This window comes from Paramormyrops kingsleyae, chromosome 7 (assembly GCF_048594095.1).
Source record: "Paramormyrops kingsleyae isolate MSU_618 chromosome 7, PKINGS_0.4, whole genome shotgun sequence".
Lineage (NCBI taxonomy): Eukaryota > Metazoa > Chordata > Actinopteri > Osteoglossiformes > Mormyridae > Paramormyrops > Paramormyrops kingsleyae.
The window spans coordinates 33,075,608-33,089,897 of record NC_132803.1 but is presented as its reverse complement, the minus strand read 5'-3'; the positions used below and the strand labels follow the sequence as shown (position 1 = coordinate 33,089,897).

The following is a 14,290-nucleotide window of genomic DNA, read 5'->3' as shown; positions in this document are numbered from 1 at the left end:
ACAATCAGGACTTGACACGAGGTAATGAGGGGGCGTGGCACACACGAGGATCGTACGGAGCTGGGCGTGACAGTTTTGCGTCATGATTTTTTTTTTGAGGAGGGGGACCACAAAAGGATTCACCCTACACAAGGGGGCATCCTGCTGAAAAAGTTTGAGAACCACTGATGTAAGAGACTGATAAAGTCATGCAGAAAATGATTACTTCAAGTTATTACTGCTAAAGTCGTTGTACAAGCTGTTGAATCACTTAGTTTTTCACACATGGCTTCTCAAGTTTGGCTTCATTTTTGTTAAATAAATAATCACACAGTGATCTGTTGTGTGTTGTTTTTACGCATGTGGTTAGATGTAAATAATTTTAGAACCTGCAGGCAAGGACCAGATGATGTTTTTAGTATGTCTTGATACATAAAACTATATAACTGAAAGAATGTGTACTTTCGATTTCACATGACTGCGTTTAAAACCTGCAGTGCTGACTCTTATCAACCTCATGAAACAAAGTTTTGATATACTGTGACATTGGCACACTAGAGAGGTGTGTATTCTGACACTATTTTGAAAGGTCCTCCCTGTAAATGTATGTTTGTGATGAGTTGAGTTAGGAAATAAGTGGGCATAAGTATCCACATTTCATAAATCATTTTCGAAAATGTAATTTAAAAGGCAAGTACATGTTCAGCGCAACATGCATCTATTGTAATGTACAATTTAATTCTTTGCATGATAACATTCTCATTAATGTTGCATTGTTATAAATATTATTAGCCAGTTACAACTGTTGAATTATTTGAGTACATATTGCTTAACAGCTTGATATGTTTCTAGATGCAAATGCTGATTTCAGAGGCGTGCGGTCCGAACAGTGGGGGCCACTAGCGGTGAGAGCTGACAACATCTATACGTGATAGCTGTTTCGGAGCAACCATACGACATTATTTCAGAAGGTATAATAGTTAAGGACGTTTCGGAGAACACCTCGGAAGGTTATGGTACAGCTTAAGATATTTTCGGGGAACGCACTCCTGAAGTGCAGCGTGCATAGATTTTTTTTTTGTCATGAAAACAAAAAATATAAGCTATATGGCCCACGTCTTTGTGTATAGATCCGTATAGAGCATTCAACATGGGCGTCGTTTGGTTCGATCACTCGGGGCTATAGTATTTTAAGCCTATTTTAAGCTTAACCCCGAGTATTTTTCCTTCAATCAATCAATAAAATAAAATCAAGCCCCAGGTAAACTTGACTTCTGCCTCTGATCTAGAATCGCCTGGCATTCAACATAGCGCTTCCTCGGCAAACAGAACACTGCTGTCCTTAAAGCACCTTAGTGAAATATATAAAATAAGGTAAAGGTGATAATCCAGAGAAATCTATGAAACTTGCGGAATTGTTAAAAATTAAAATAAGAAAAAAAATATAAGAATGGTGGTCAGATGTGCATTAATTTGTAGTGATATGTTATTCACCTTAGTGCATGTTACCGTTCTACTCGCATAAGACACTAGACTAGGCTATATGAGCTGTGAGAAGCCGTTTAGGCCAAAATTCCATAATTCCCCTTACGTATACATAATTCTCGCACTAATATACATAATTACATAGGCCTATATACATTCTCTCATTCATAGCCTATACCTGCATACTCGTACACACATATTCTCATGTAATGCATACATATATGTATGTGCATCCTTGTACTGTATGTATGTACGTGCATACGTATGTATGTACAGTATATGTATGCGTATGTATGTACTGTATGTATATGCACGACAAGATGTACTGTATGTATATGCAAGTCCTATAGTACCAATATATATATATGTCCAAGTGAATTATGCATTTTTGGCCTAAACGGCTTCTCCTGCCCCGCGCCATGATTTGTGCATTTGGCAGTTGCTCCAACCGAAGGCACAGCAATCCCCTTATAGCTACACAAATATGTAGTCGGTCTAAACCAAGAGCTGTAACACTTTGTTTTAAAGCACGTTCATATTGGAATGTATTTAGCTGACGTGAAACAACCGTTAACTCGAAAAAAAGGTTAACACGATCGGAGATTGCAGTTTGTACTAGGCACGCTGTCAGAAAAGAAGAATGCCGATTTGTACCTTTGCTTGTCACTGGGGCTGTACGCACAAGGGTCTGCCAATTGTACCCTTAGCTGTAGATAAATGTACCTAATTTACGGCACAGAAATGAACACCCCCAAGACACAAACAACATTAATATACCCCCAGCAGTACAAATATGTTCATCATAGTCCATTTCTGTACCTTAAAAGGTATAATTACCTGCAGCTAAGGGTACAATTGGCAAACCCTCGAAAGTACGGCCCCAGTGACAATTAAGCAAATGTACAAATTCGTAATCGTTATTATTCTAGGTGGCCGCTGAACGTGTACCGGTGAAACGTCTCCTTCGGTTGGGGAGACACATGACGGAATATTTCATTGCATAATTCAAATGAAATCAAATCATTTCTTCCTTCCATTTTAAATTGCTTTGTCGTGATGAATTAATACTTGAATTAAATTATCATGTTGATGCTGTCTAATGTTGCGTTTTAGCTTAATTTAAAAGTTGATCATTTTTAATTAAGAATCTGAAAGTCCAGCGACATTATAATATAGCGAAAATGTAAAAATGTCTTTATGTTATCGGCCCCGCTGACCCTGCCTCTTTCTAGTTATCCCGATGACGTTTTCTCTGCTATAAATTTGAGCGCAAGTTCATCCTTCGCAGACTCCGTTAAGAATAAACGGTGTCACTTGTCATTGTTATTTTGCAGTCAGTGGTGTTTCCAAACATGCTGTATTTTTGACAAGTGTTCCTGTTTTCCACAAAGGAAGGAAAATAGCAACAAACGTTTCGGATTTAATCGCGATGGACAATAGCGATACCACTAAAAAGTAAGTACTCTTAAAATCAGTGGCGCAGATAGGATTTTTGAATTGGGGGGGACCAAGGATATTTTTTCCTTATGCAAAGACGGCAGATGCTGTTTTTTTGTCCTGTAAGTTGGGGACGCACGGACGGACGGACGGATCGAGGTCACTCTGAATATGAAGGGGTTCCCATCCCATCCGTCCCTGGTGCTAACTGCACGCCTGCTTAAAAAAGAATAATATAGAATGTGTAACTGACACGTTAGTTTATTCCACCTGACTTTAATATAACCTAGATATATATAAAGTAAAAATGATCCATTATATAATTAGTTTATTCCTCCAGTTAATTATCAATTGACTATATAACTAACTTTTAAGGATTCTATATATATATAAAATTCTTGAATAAAGGTAGGAATGCAAATACTGGTTGAGGTTTTGATAAATTATTTTGAAAGTACGTAAGCCAAAAAATAATTCCAAATAAAGGAAGATATGTTTAAAATAAAAAACGAGTTAGTTTGTATAGTTAATGCATTTAAGCTGTGGTAACTTACCTTTCCTATAGCCTATATGTTTTGCTGTCTCTCTGTTTTTTCAGTAACGCCGATAACGCGTCTAACAGTGGCAATAATGAAGACATAGACCTAGATGACTGGACACCGCCAGGGGCTGACCTGGTACAGAAGATGGTATCCCAGGTAGAATTTTATCTCTCAGACGAGAATCTAGCCAAAGATGCCTTCCTTTTAAAACATGTGAAAAGAAACAGAATGGGCTACGTGAACATCAAATTGCTTACGTCTTTTAAAAAGGTAGGATTTTCCAGTTCAGGTGTAAACTGTGGAGATTTATTGAGCTCCTGACTGAAGCTTAACATTTTGATTGCCAAGTAATGTTAACGCCTACGGTAGCACGCTATTTTAATTAAAACCTTTATAGAGTAACTTTTCTTTATTATTTCACCGTGACATTGTATTGGATAAGCGTTTATGGATTATGGATCGATGGATGGGTATTACTTCTTATAAAACAGACTACTGCTGAAACTAATTGCTACGCTTCCAAATATCGATTTAGCAGTTCTCCGAATCCAAAAATTTAGAAACCAGATGAGATATATGTTATTATCTAGTTTTCCAAATACGTGAATTATGCCATAATTGATTTATATGACCTACATAATACGTATGTCGATCGTTTCGAAAAGGTCTATCGGTGCTCATTTTGTTAATTTCAACATCATATTTAGGGGTCCAAACAGTTAGCCGTTGGATCCTTATTGTTTTTACTATAGGTTTTATTTATATACGATGAGAAATTCTATTCGTAATAAATAGACATGTTAAAAGCTGTTTTTCCCTTAAGCGTGACACCAAATACTGTATTATAACCCAGCAACCGTTGTAATTTTGTATTGTTTGCCATTTTCATTTCAGAGTAAACGTTATGGGTATTTATCAGTCATGTAGCGCCCTAGGCGAGCATCACCGCCGACGCCCCCCGTCCGAGGCAAAGTGAAACTTGCTGACAAGTCGGCGCCCCTTGTGAAGTTGGCGCCCTAGGCGGCAGCCTATAGGATTGAACGACCCTGTCTCTAATTTCGGTAAATGATTAGTTCCTAGTGCAGATCATTCATTTTGCCATCGAGTGGTTAAATACGAGCGCTACGGACACATACGAATATATATTTTTGCACCGTCTTCGAAAGTTTAAAGATACAATATCTTTAAACTGCGCTCAAAATTGGAAGGGCAACAGATAAGATGAGAGTGGTAAAACGGCAGTATTTTCTATTCCAATTGTCTTTAATTTTATTGTGTGACCATGTAAACTACTTGTAGTTGATACAGGATCTTGTTACGCATTGGTTGCTTTAAAACGGCGATTTTCAAAATGTGGGTCGCGACAAGTTCTGATGAGGTTGTGAGGCGGAGTTGGAAATGTAAAGCATTTTAAAACCAGCATGCTCCTATGTTGATCCACGATCAGATTTCCCGGGCCAAATCCTAGAATTAACCTACATAAACGGGTCTTGGGTCTGCTACTGCTTTTACTGCGCAAAACTAGTGAACCCTCAACCAATCCAAGAAGCCAAACCACAGATGTTTGATTTAAAATTCACTGGCACATCCAATCAGATTTGCGCCATAGGCATTGATTGCCATAAATTGCAGAGTGCACTGTGAGCTTGATCATAGCGTTTAGACCTATATTTGATATAGGGTGGCAACTGAGCTGGCACAGTAGAAATTGGGATGTGTTACAAAAAGGTTGAGAACCACTGCTTTAAGCTGTACTGAGGTGCAGCCTTCAGATCTAAAAGATGTTTTTCTTGTTGATGGTGAAGATGAAGCAGCTGACCAAGGACTGGAGAGTCACTGCCTATGCTCTTCATCACTCTTTGAAGTTGGAGTTGAACAAGGAAAGGACCAAAGTGCGTCGAAAAGCCCCAATACCAGAGTCTCTCCTAGTCCAAGCTCCCAGCCGGCTTTTACTGGTGTGGAACATTCCAGAACCATCCCACAGAGGGGATGTGACCCAACCTCCTAGAAGCAGTATGGAGGTGGCCATCGCCATCCTGAGCCCTTTTGGAACCATCAGCACCATCCGGCTCATCCGGCCCGGTAAGGAGCTTCCGCCGGAAATCCGGAAGTACATCCACAGGTATCCTGAGCTGGGTTGCCTGGACTGTGTGCTGGTGGAGTACGAGGACCTGGGAGGGGCGGGTCGAGCCTACCGTGAGCTCTCACGGAGGGGCGGAGCAGTCAGGGCACTGCTGGTGAGGAGGAGCACCGGGAAAATGTCCGGACTGGGCGTAGATCACATGGAGGACAGGTGTGACGGGAGGAGTGTGGGTGTCCTGATCCAGAGGATGACACTTCTCCAGCACGGAGTGGAAGACGAGTCGGACTCCTCCTCCATGCTCGCACCCTGCTCCTCCCCAAACCCCCTAGGGGTGTCACCCAAGTCCAGTCCCCGCTGCCCCAGGCTCCCCCGTGCACCTCTGCCTGGCCCCCTCCCGCTGGCCGCTCTGGTGGCAGACTCTAGCCCCAAACTTGGCTGTCCAGACCAAGGTGACTTTCCGCAGCTGGAAGCAGGGGCCAGTAGCCTCCGAATGCAGAGTTACAAGCTGCCCAACCCTCAGGCGCCGACCCTGGAAGGAAACCTCAAAGTGAGCCACCTGGGGCAAAAGAAGACCCAGGCTGCGGACCCTGTGCCCCTGGGGGTCACCCACCACCCGCAGGGACCAGACGAAACCACGGGGTTTCACAGCACTGCTGGAAGAGGAAGGTCTCCGAGCAACTTTTGAAGAAGATTGTAACTTGGGAGCATTTGGCAAATGCATCGATGATGTGGGTAACTAATGCAGAGTTGGAGGTATCCCTCCATCACAAAATACATCTGCATTCGATTGGCGTTACTCTACCGCAGTCACCAAAATAAACCTACTGTTGTTTTCCGGGGCCCTATAAACTGCGTAGGAACAGTAAAGAATAGGTTGATGGTCAATATTTTTACTTCAATGTGTTGATGACAATCCAGTTGGAGGGTCTATTATGTTTTGAATACAGAGTCTCTGTGATAGCTGTAGTGGCCCAGTTTGGGCTGTGTATCGTGAGTGTTCCATTGCCATGGCGACGCTTCAATTTGCGGCACGGCCCTCAGCCGACAACAGCCCCCGGCTCCATTGTGAGAGAGTTATTTTCTGGTTTTTGAAAAGATGAAGTGTTTTGGAAAATAACGGCCATGGTTCTTCAAAAGCTGTTCTTTATAGACAGTACAAAAAATTAAAAGACAAAATTTTCTGTATAACCAATTCCATTGTCATATACAAATAAATTGCACAATTAAGTGTTGTTCTGAACTCCACTAATCAGTTTGCTGAGTAGAATTGGCATAGAAAAGTCATGTTATCAGGCAGTCTTTCAAAATGTGAGCCCAGCACATCTGAATAGAATTCTGAAAGTAGCACAAGATGCTGATAAGACTAAAGATTTATATATATATACCAAAATCTACATTGTTTCATTATACCAGGTTTTCCAAAAACCAACAGATGTGCACTAAGGATGATATCAGGAATTTTTATTTGAGAAAACAGCAAAATCTTTATGGGGGAAAAGGAAAACAAACACACAAAGCTTACAGCAGTAATAAAAATGAAATCTAAATGAATCCAAAGTTTCTTCTTGGTTTATGGGCAAAGGAGCTGACACATGATCTCTTTGCAGGAGACCTTCATGTCTATAGTGTGCCTGTACTGATCACACATCTGAAGGGAGTCACTCATCTTTCTCTGATGAATATGACAAAACGCCCTGTGGTTCAGCAGACTCACACAGCTGCATACACACAGACAGCAAGAGGCTAAACAGGGATAAAGAAAATGACTACATGCTTAGCTGATGTATTCTTAGAGTGGGTTGATCGCGGAGCCTTACACCTCTGCTGGCTGTCAAAGTATTCCACGTCACAAAAAAAAAATAAAAAAATCAGATTTTGAAACTTGTGAATACTAGTGTGTAGTAAGATAACTGACACAGAGGTAAACAGAGCTCGATACTGCCACCTAAAGGCAGGACCTTTAAACAGAAATTAGTTAGATTTACTGTCCAGTTCAGCATTTGGTCGAAGTCCTACAAGCCAAAATCCATTCACAGTGCAGAGACTGACAATTCCAGCCCTACAGGTATGACGGATGGTGACAAACACGCTGTTCTGGTGATGTTTTTGAAATTTCGAGCCATTGCTCAAAGACCCAACCGTTTCAGACCAAGAGCCACAGTGGTTCAAACCTGCTGCAGAAGCCCAGCAGTGGGAGGCTGCCGTGCATCAAAACACTTCCAGGTCACTGGAGCTGTAGACCACGGGCGTGTCCTCCGTGCCCTGGGCAGCCTCTGCTGGCCCCTCCGGCGCCTCGTCCAGGGATTCCAGTGCCTCGTTAGTGTCGCTGGCGAACGTCTCACGGGAGATGTCGTCATGTTCCTGCAGGTTCAGCGTGTTGAGCGCCTGCTTCATCTTCTTGGCCACCTCGTGTCGTCTTCTCTTCTTGGCAGCCTTCTTGTTGCTGCATTCCCTCTGGTTTTCCTCGAGGAATATCTCCTGCGGGACACGCAGACACGGCAGGTCACTCTACCACGCCTACGCGTTCCACGGCGTTTGGCCAGCAAGGCCAAGGCACATATACGCACAGGATGTTCTCGTTTCGCTCCCCCACTTTGAAACTCCCTCCCCAGTGCCATTTGTCTATCGGTCTCTGTCTCAGATTTCAAAACCAAGCTAAAAACCTTTATGTTTGCTGAAGTGTTTAACCTTCTCTATCCATAATATGATTTGTAATTTTTGTCTTGTTTTTCTTTGTTTTAAGTAAGAATCTTTGAGATCTTGTAAAAGCACTATATAAATAAAATTTATTGTTATTTTTTTTAATTATTAATATTATTATTTAGCCAATATATCCATTTACCCATCCATCTTTCATAACTACCATCAGTAACCACCATGCAGGAAGCAGGAAGAACAGGGCAGTCCACACTATGGACAATTCAGACTTTTGCCCAAAGCAGGGTCAGAGAGCAGAGACAGTGTCCCTCGATCAACTAAAGAGCAAATTACAGAAACTCCCCCGAATTCCACGCTATATGTGGATGGGATAAGGCCATAACTAAAGTGTAATTTCTGTGGACTTGGTGTTTTTGAAATTTAACGAAAGTTCTTTGTTGGATTAAATGAAGACGGCGTTTTGGTTCCTGATCCTGTAACATGTGAGCAGCCTGACTTTAGGTCATTTGTGGTCTCATCTCAAAAACAACTAAAAATGGACTGAGTGAGTTTGGGAAATTTGCTCTTCAGTTTGGAGTCAAGGGTGACATCACTCTGCCAGGCACGGGATTTGAACCAGAAACCTTCTGATCACGGGTACCAAGTCCCGAACGGCAAAAACCACACACCAAATTTAGATGCCAGTTCATCTAGGTGCATGATTTTGGACTACGGGAGGAAAACACAAACACAAATACCCATAAGCAACCTGTGTGCACACAGAGAGATACTGACACCTCCGCACAGAGAGGTGGGGGGGTCGCATTCCAGCCCACGGCCGAGCTGCCGAGAAGCTATATGACCGAGACCTCGGAGAAATGTCAAAAGCGTTGAAAACCCAGGAATCCAGCAGAGAAGCGGCCGACAGTGGATGACGTACCTTGATCTGTTCACTGGAGATGCTGGGTGTGTGTTTCAGAAGGTTCAGATAGACGCCGCCGGGCGTCCGTCTCCTGCTGCCGTCCTGCGGGGAAATGGACGAGAGCCGGTCAATACCGGCCGAACTGGTCTGGGAGGAGGACGGGGGAGCGAGTAGGTTTGCTTACAGCTAAAAAGCTCTGCTGTTGGTCAAATATTTGCCGACAGGGTGGAGAAACAGGAGAACAAAAGTGAAAATGCGTGCAGCGCTGGGGCACACTCACCATGGTGTAAAGGCCGCCGTCCTGCTCGATGCTGGCTGTCTCCACCAGAAGCTCTATCGCTTTTTTCTTTCCAATGACCCTCACCACTCGCTCAATCAATACTTTTTTAGGCTCCATTAGTCTGAACCAAAAAAGAAACATTTTATTTGTAAATATTAACTGTTTGTGTCAGTACACAATCGGTATACAGTGGTACATTTAATTTTTTTAAAAAGGATCATTTCAATTCATTTCATATGATCACATACATCTAAAAATATATAAATAAAATGGACCATAATACACACCAGGAGATGCAGAATAAAGATGGATAAAGATAGATGGATTACTCATTTAGCAAACAGGTGTTTTTAACTTATGCTCACTTGTTATTTACAGTCAGTTTTAATGTAAACCTTTCAGGTTGTCAATGGAGTTCTGGAACTCAGTGTTTAACTTCAATGCCAGGGGGCAGTCTACATATTCCCAGATGAGGATTTACTGAATTGTTAATGCTTATTGATACTGAAAACACTGATGTTGCAGTCAAGTACATCAACAGAATTATAGGGGTCTGGTTTCTCAGAGCCAGGAACCCACCCCTGGAAGCACAGGGCATCAGGCAGGGAAGCAGTGTGCAGGGGATCTAAGTCCTCCACAGGTACACACAACCACTTTGGGCAATTCAGAGACACCAATTTGCAAAATCATGTCTTCAGAGTGGAAACCTCGATATATATTCTCTCTCTCTCTCTCTCTCTCTCTCTCTCTCAGCACTATATAAAAAATTAAAGAACAGAACTGAAACCGATGCAAACTGGGGTTTGCAGAATCTATACACACAGAGCTAGAGGTCAGATTTAAACCTGCAAACCAGGAGCTGGGTGCTTGAAATGCTGGCCACTGAGCCACTCGCTTGTGATGAATGAATGATCCGTAAATTACTTTGACATTTTATTTAGAAAATGAGATGGACACAGCTACCCTTGCTGTATATCCAAAAATCCTCTCAAAAGTCTGACAAATATCAAGAGTGGAGTGATAAATCGAAAAGTCTAATTAGCTAGCCAGAAATAGACAATGCAAAACAATCCTAACTGTTCAAATATTGTTTAGGTCAGACATGAAACAGGCAAAATCAAATGATATAATTATCCAAAGACAAATGCTTTCTGAAAGCCGTCTTCCTGATCTTTGCATCATGAAGAATCAATATGTGTCCTGCCAGAGCAGAACTTATCATTATGCACTTGTTGTAATTATTGTTCCATTTTCTTTTACAAAAACTGGGGCAATTTATTACATAAACGATCAGGGCCACAATAGCTGAAGAACCAACTCGCATCTCTAGCAAGAGAAGAGCATGAAACCTCATAACACTGGACTACATCTAAAATATTGCATTGTGATTATGAACACTTATTGCCATCAGTTTGAAAACTGTACTGAGATATAGCCTAAACATTTGTTTTCTTGCATTATCGACAATTATAAGTAGTGATGCACTGAGAAGGAAATTTCTGGCCAATAATGACAGCCGATTATTTTGAAAACTGACACCAATAGCGACTTTTTGGGAGTTTATGCTTAAGTTTAAAGGGACACTGCACCAAAATAAAATAAGAAAATTAATTATTCCAAAAATACGAAAAATTTTGGTAAGAAAACAGCAACTCTGGCATACAACAACAGTCCCAGAGCAGTATATAACTGTATACAACCTTATATATTTGTAACATTTATAACAGAGAAGGGCTGATCATCAAGTGTGATATTACTCGGAAAATTACGGAGTTTATCTTTTGATTTTGCACTGAACTTTCTTTTGCTATCAAACGCTTGCATCACTGACTGGCTGATGTCATTCGGCAGCACTGCAGCCTACTTTATTGGAACCGATTTGTTTTTCAGAAACTCTTCATGCTCTTCACCGTCTCACTTTAAGGTGAACAATCAAATTTGTTATTTTGAAATGTTTATTAGTAGAGTAAATTTTAGCAGTGTGATGTTTGCAAAATGCATTTCTAACGTAATTTTCGCTAATGTCAAAATAAGTCCACGCAGCAGGCATTTTTCTAACTGTTCAGTGCGCGGATGTGCAGAACAATATGGGTCACTATTTTAAAAGGAATTATCGGTGGTAAATATCGGCTCATATTTAACCTTTGGCTTATGGGCGATTTTTGCTGTATCAGCTGATTCCGATAGTTGGCCGATACAATTGCTGCATCTCTGGTTATAATGCATCATTTTTACACAAATTCCATTAAGGCATGAGTCTGTTGTTGGTGAAATACATCATTAAACCAATAATCAATATCAATATTGTGAAAAATCTCTGAAAACACTGCAATATTATTTTAGAGCCTACCGCCCAGCCCTAGCTAAACTCCTTCCCTGGAATGAACAGCGAGGCAGTCAGAGGAAAAAAATCCTAGCAACAGGACTTACTGTCTGCATTTTCTACCATTACGGCCTACAACATTTCTGTATGATTTATTTACTAAAATTAGTTTTCAGTTTATAGTCCATTGAATTTGTCATTGTTTTATGTTCTGGATCCGCTTCAGCGCAATTCTTCAGCAAAAATGGAGCAGTCAAGTAAGGAAATAATGACTTGAATTATATTGTTATAATTATCAATATTGTTTGATACAGAAAAAAAAAACCTGATAAAATATTTTGCCATATCTCTCAGCCCTACACTGAACTGAGATCTGTTCAGTTTGCTCTCATTACCTTCTATACTTTAAGTCCTAGTTCATACCTAAACTCTTCTGGTAGGGTGACATTTTGCAAAGTTATGTTCTGAAGGCTTTCGGGCCATTTCTTCCATCTAGACCTGAAACCATCCACACTGCAGCAGCCACCAAGCTCACCTGTGTGCAATCTCGTCTGCCACCTTCTCCTCGGGATCATCCACTGCTATCTCGTATCGGCCCGTAATGTCCATCTCCGCTCTGGGCCCGAGCCTCTCCTTGGCCGGCCGCTTCCTCTTGTGGTGGCCACCGTTCTCCTTGCTGTCACCTTTCTCCATATACTCGTCCAGCTGGCCGTCCAGCATGGCCTCGACGGCGCCGCCCTGCTGTTCCTCTATCTCTTGCCTCTCCTTTTCCATCAGCTTGCGGGCCAGCACATAGTTGTAAGTCTCGCACTGCCGGCTGCTCATGCTGACTCCGCCCTCCATTCCCATGATGCCCAGCTCCGCCGCTACTGCCTCCTGGCTCTGCTCCTGCACCACTGAGCCCCAGATGTTGTTGACCCGCCGGCCCAGTGCCCCAGCGGACAGAGGGGCTGGGGTGGGCGCAGGTGGGGCCGGAGGAGCTAGGGAACAGCGCTGACGCTTCCGCTTCCACAGGACGGCTCCCTCATCGGAATCAGAATCACTCTCGCTGCTGTCGGCTGCAGCCATATTGCGGTAACTGGTGACGGAGGGGGCTGTCTGAGGGGGGGGGCGGCTCTGGAATGACTGGCCCATGAAACCAGGAGCTACATGTGGCTAGAAGAACAATGAGAGACTCATTACCACGTGTCAGCAAGTGCCTGCTGTCACACAAACATTGTATAAATCGAATATTATATATATTCGATATCAAACATTCAAATCAATGTCAGAAAACACTGCAAGGCACCAGGGAGAAAAAAAAACAAATGTATTACTTAATTGTTTAGCAGAATGCCAAGTAACCTTAAACACACTTTGCTAAGGGATTTTAAAGAACTCATGGTAACCAAATTTTCTTCTCAAACAGGGACACGGATGAGGTGCCTGGTCACTCTACCCATGAGCAATAGAAAAAGCTCCTGTATACTGGGCACCTCACTGGTTATGGCGTGTAGTTTGATGAAACAGGTACTATTCCTGAACTTCTCATTAAAGACAAACTATTATTGTGTGGATTTACGCATTCTGGCGAAGTGGAATGGAAAATAAGGAAGAGTTTGATAAAGGGAGAAACTGTAATTCATTAACATCCTTTTCAGAATACTTGGTATACCAGGACAGATGTTGTAATGCTAGGTCTGACGGTCACCCAAAATCTTTAGTGGTGCCCCTGTTACTCAAAGATACATTCAGAACAGGCAAGTAACAAGACTGTTACTGTCACTTGCTTGTGGAAGCATAATATAACATCCCCATCATAGTTCTTACACCTACAAAGGCCACAGGCAAGGCTGTAATTTTTAAGGAGGAATATAAAAAATAGCAGAGGATGGTTTCGATCCATCGACCTCTGGGTTATGGGCCCAGCACGCTTCCGCTGCGCCACTCTGCTCTACGATCAATCCGTCTATAGTTTACCTAAAACCATTGTTAGGTCGGGCCCTCCGAACGTCTCCCTCTTTAATTTTATGTTTCAGAGCATAAAATTATCATTTCAACAAACCGACTACTATAGGGACATTTCTGAATATAACAACATTTGACTTCTCAGAAAGTACTCGTTTAATACTTCATAATGATGCTGCGCAAACACGGTAAATGGCTACGTATTTAGCCTTAAGAAAAGGCAAGTTGTGGAATGAAACGTTAAATCTACATAATTTAAGTAACAATTACGCTTAAACATTAAGAAAACCAAATAAACACCACGTCTGGTACTAAACCTTCTAGCTAGACAGAAATATTAGCTTTATTTTGCACAAGAGGCAGGGTGTCTAGTAGACTATGCTATGAAAACTGGCGGGATGTGTCCAATACTTTTCCAATGTCATCACTTTTTCAGAAACAGCAGTGACATTAAATCACCTGGACTCGTTCTCCAGCCGTTATTCCCATTTCAGATTCGGAGTCAGACCCAGAGATCTCTCCATCTTCCAGATCATCCATTTTATCTGCCCCAATCGCCGCCATTTCTCATAACCCGGAACTAAATGGATTTTCAACAGCGTTTTTTTTTTATTCTTTGAGTGTCTTTATCGGTTGTGAAAATTTGTTACTGCCA

The 14,290-nt window shown here is 42.0% G+C and overlaps 2 protein-coding genes across 4 annotated transcripts; one reads left to right on the top strand and one right to left on the bottom strand.

Annotated features, from left to right (window-relative positions):
* The first annotated feature begins 829 nt into the window (after nt 1–829).
* On the top strand, nt 830–7,415 carry LOC111861021 (la-related protein 6-like). Of its 3 annotated transcripts, none has more exons than XM_023845281.2 (4): nt 830–950; nt 2,856–2,919; nt 3,500–3,713; nt 5,249–7,415. In XM_023845281.2, the coding sequence occupies exons 2-4, from the start codon at nt 2,894–2,896 to the stop codon at nt 6,209–6,211; spliced, it is 1,203 nt and encodes a 400-aa protein (XP_023701049.2). In that variant the 5' UTR covers nt 830–950; nt 2,856–2,893; the 3' UTR covers nt 6,212–7,415. The 3 variants fall into 3 exon arrangements, with proteins under 3 accessions (XP_023701049.2, XP_023701047.2, XP_023701048.2); XM_023845279.2 differs by lacking the exon at nt 830–950 and adding an exon at nt 1,939–2,050 and having other exon boundaries at nt 2,799–2,919; XM_023845280.2 differs by lacking the exon at nt 830–950 and having other exon boundaries at nt 2,744–2,919.
* On the bottom strand, nt 6,973–14,226 carry phax (phosphorylated adaptor for RNA export). Its single transcript, XM_023845282.2, has 5 exons — nt 14,095–14,226; nt 12,224–12,843; nt 9,366–9,486; nt 9,104–9,187; nt 6,973–8,004 (listed from the first exon to the last, which is right to left on the bottom strand). Exons 1-5 carry the CDS (start codon nt 14,197–14,199, stop codon nt 7,735–7,737), a joined length of 1,200 nt encoding a protein of 399 aa, XP_023701050.1. The 5' UTR covers nt 14,200–14,226; the 3' UTR covers nt 6,973–7,734.
* Nucleotides 14,227–14,290: the final 64 nt, after the last annotated feature.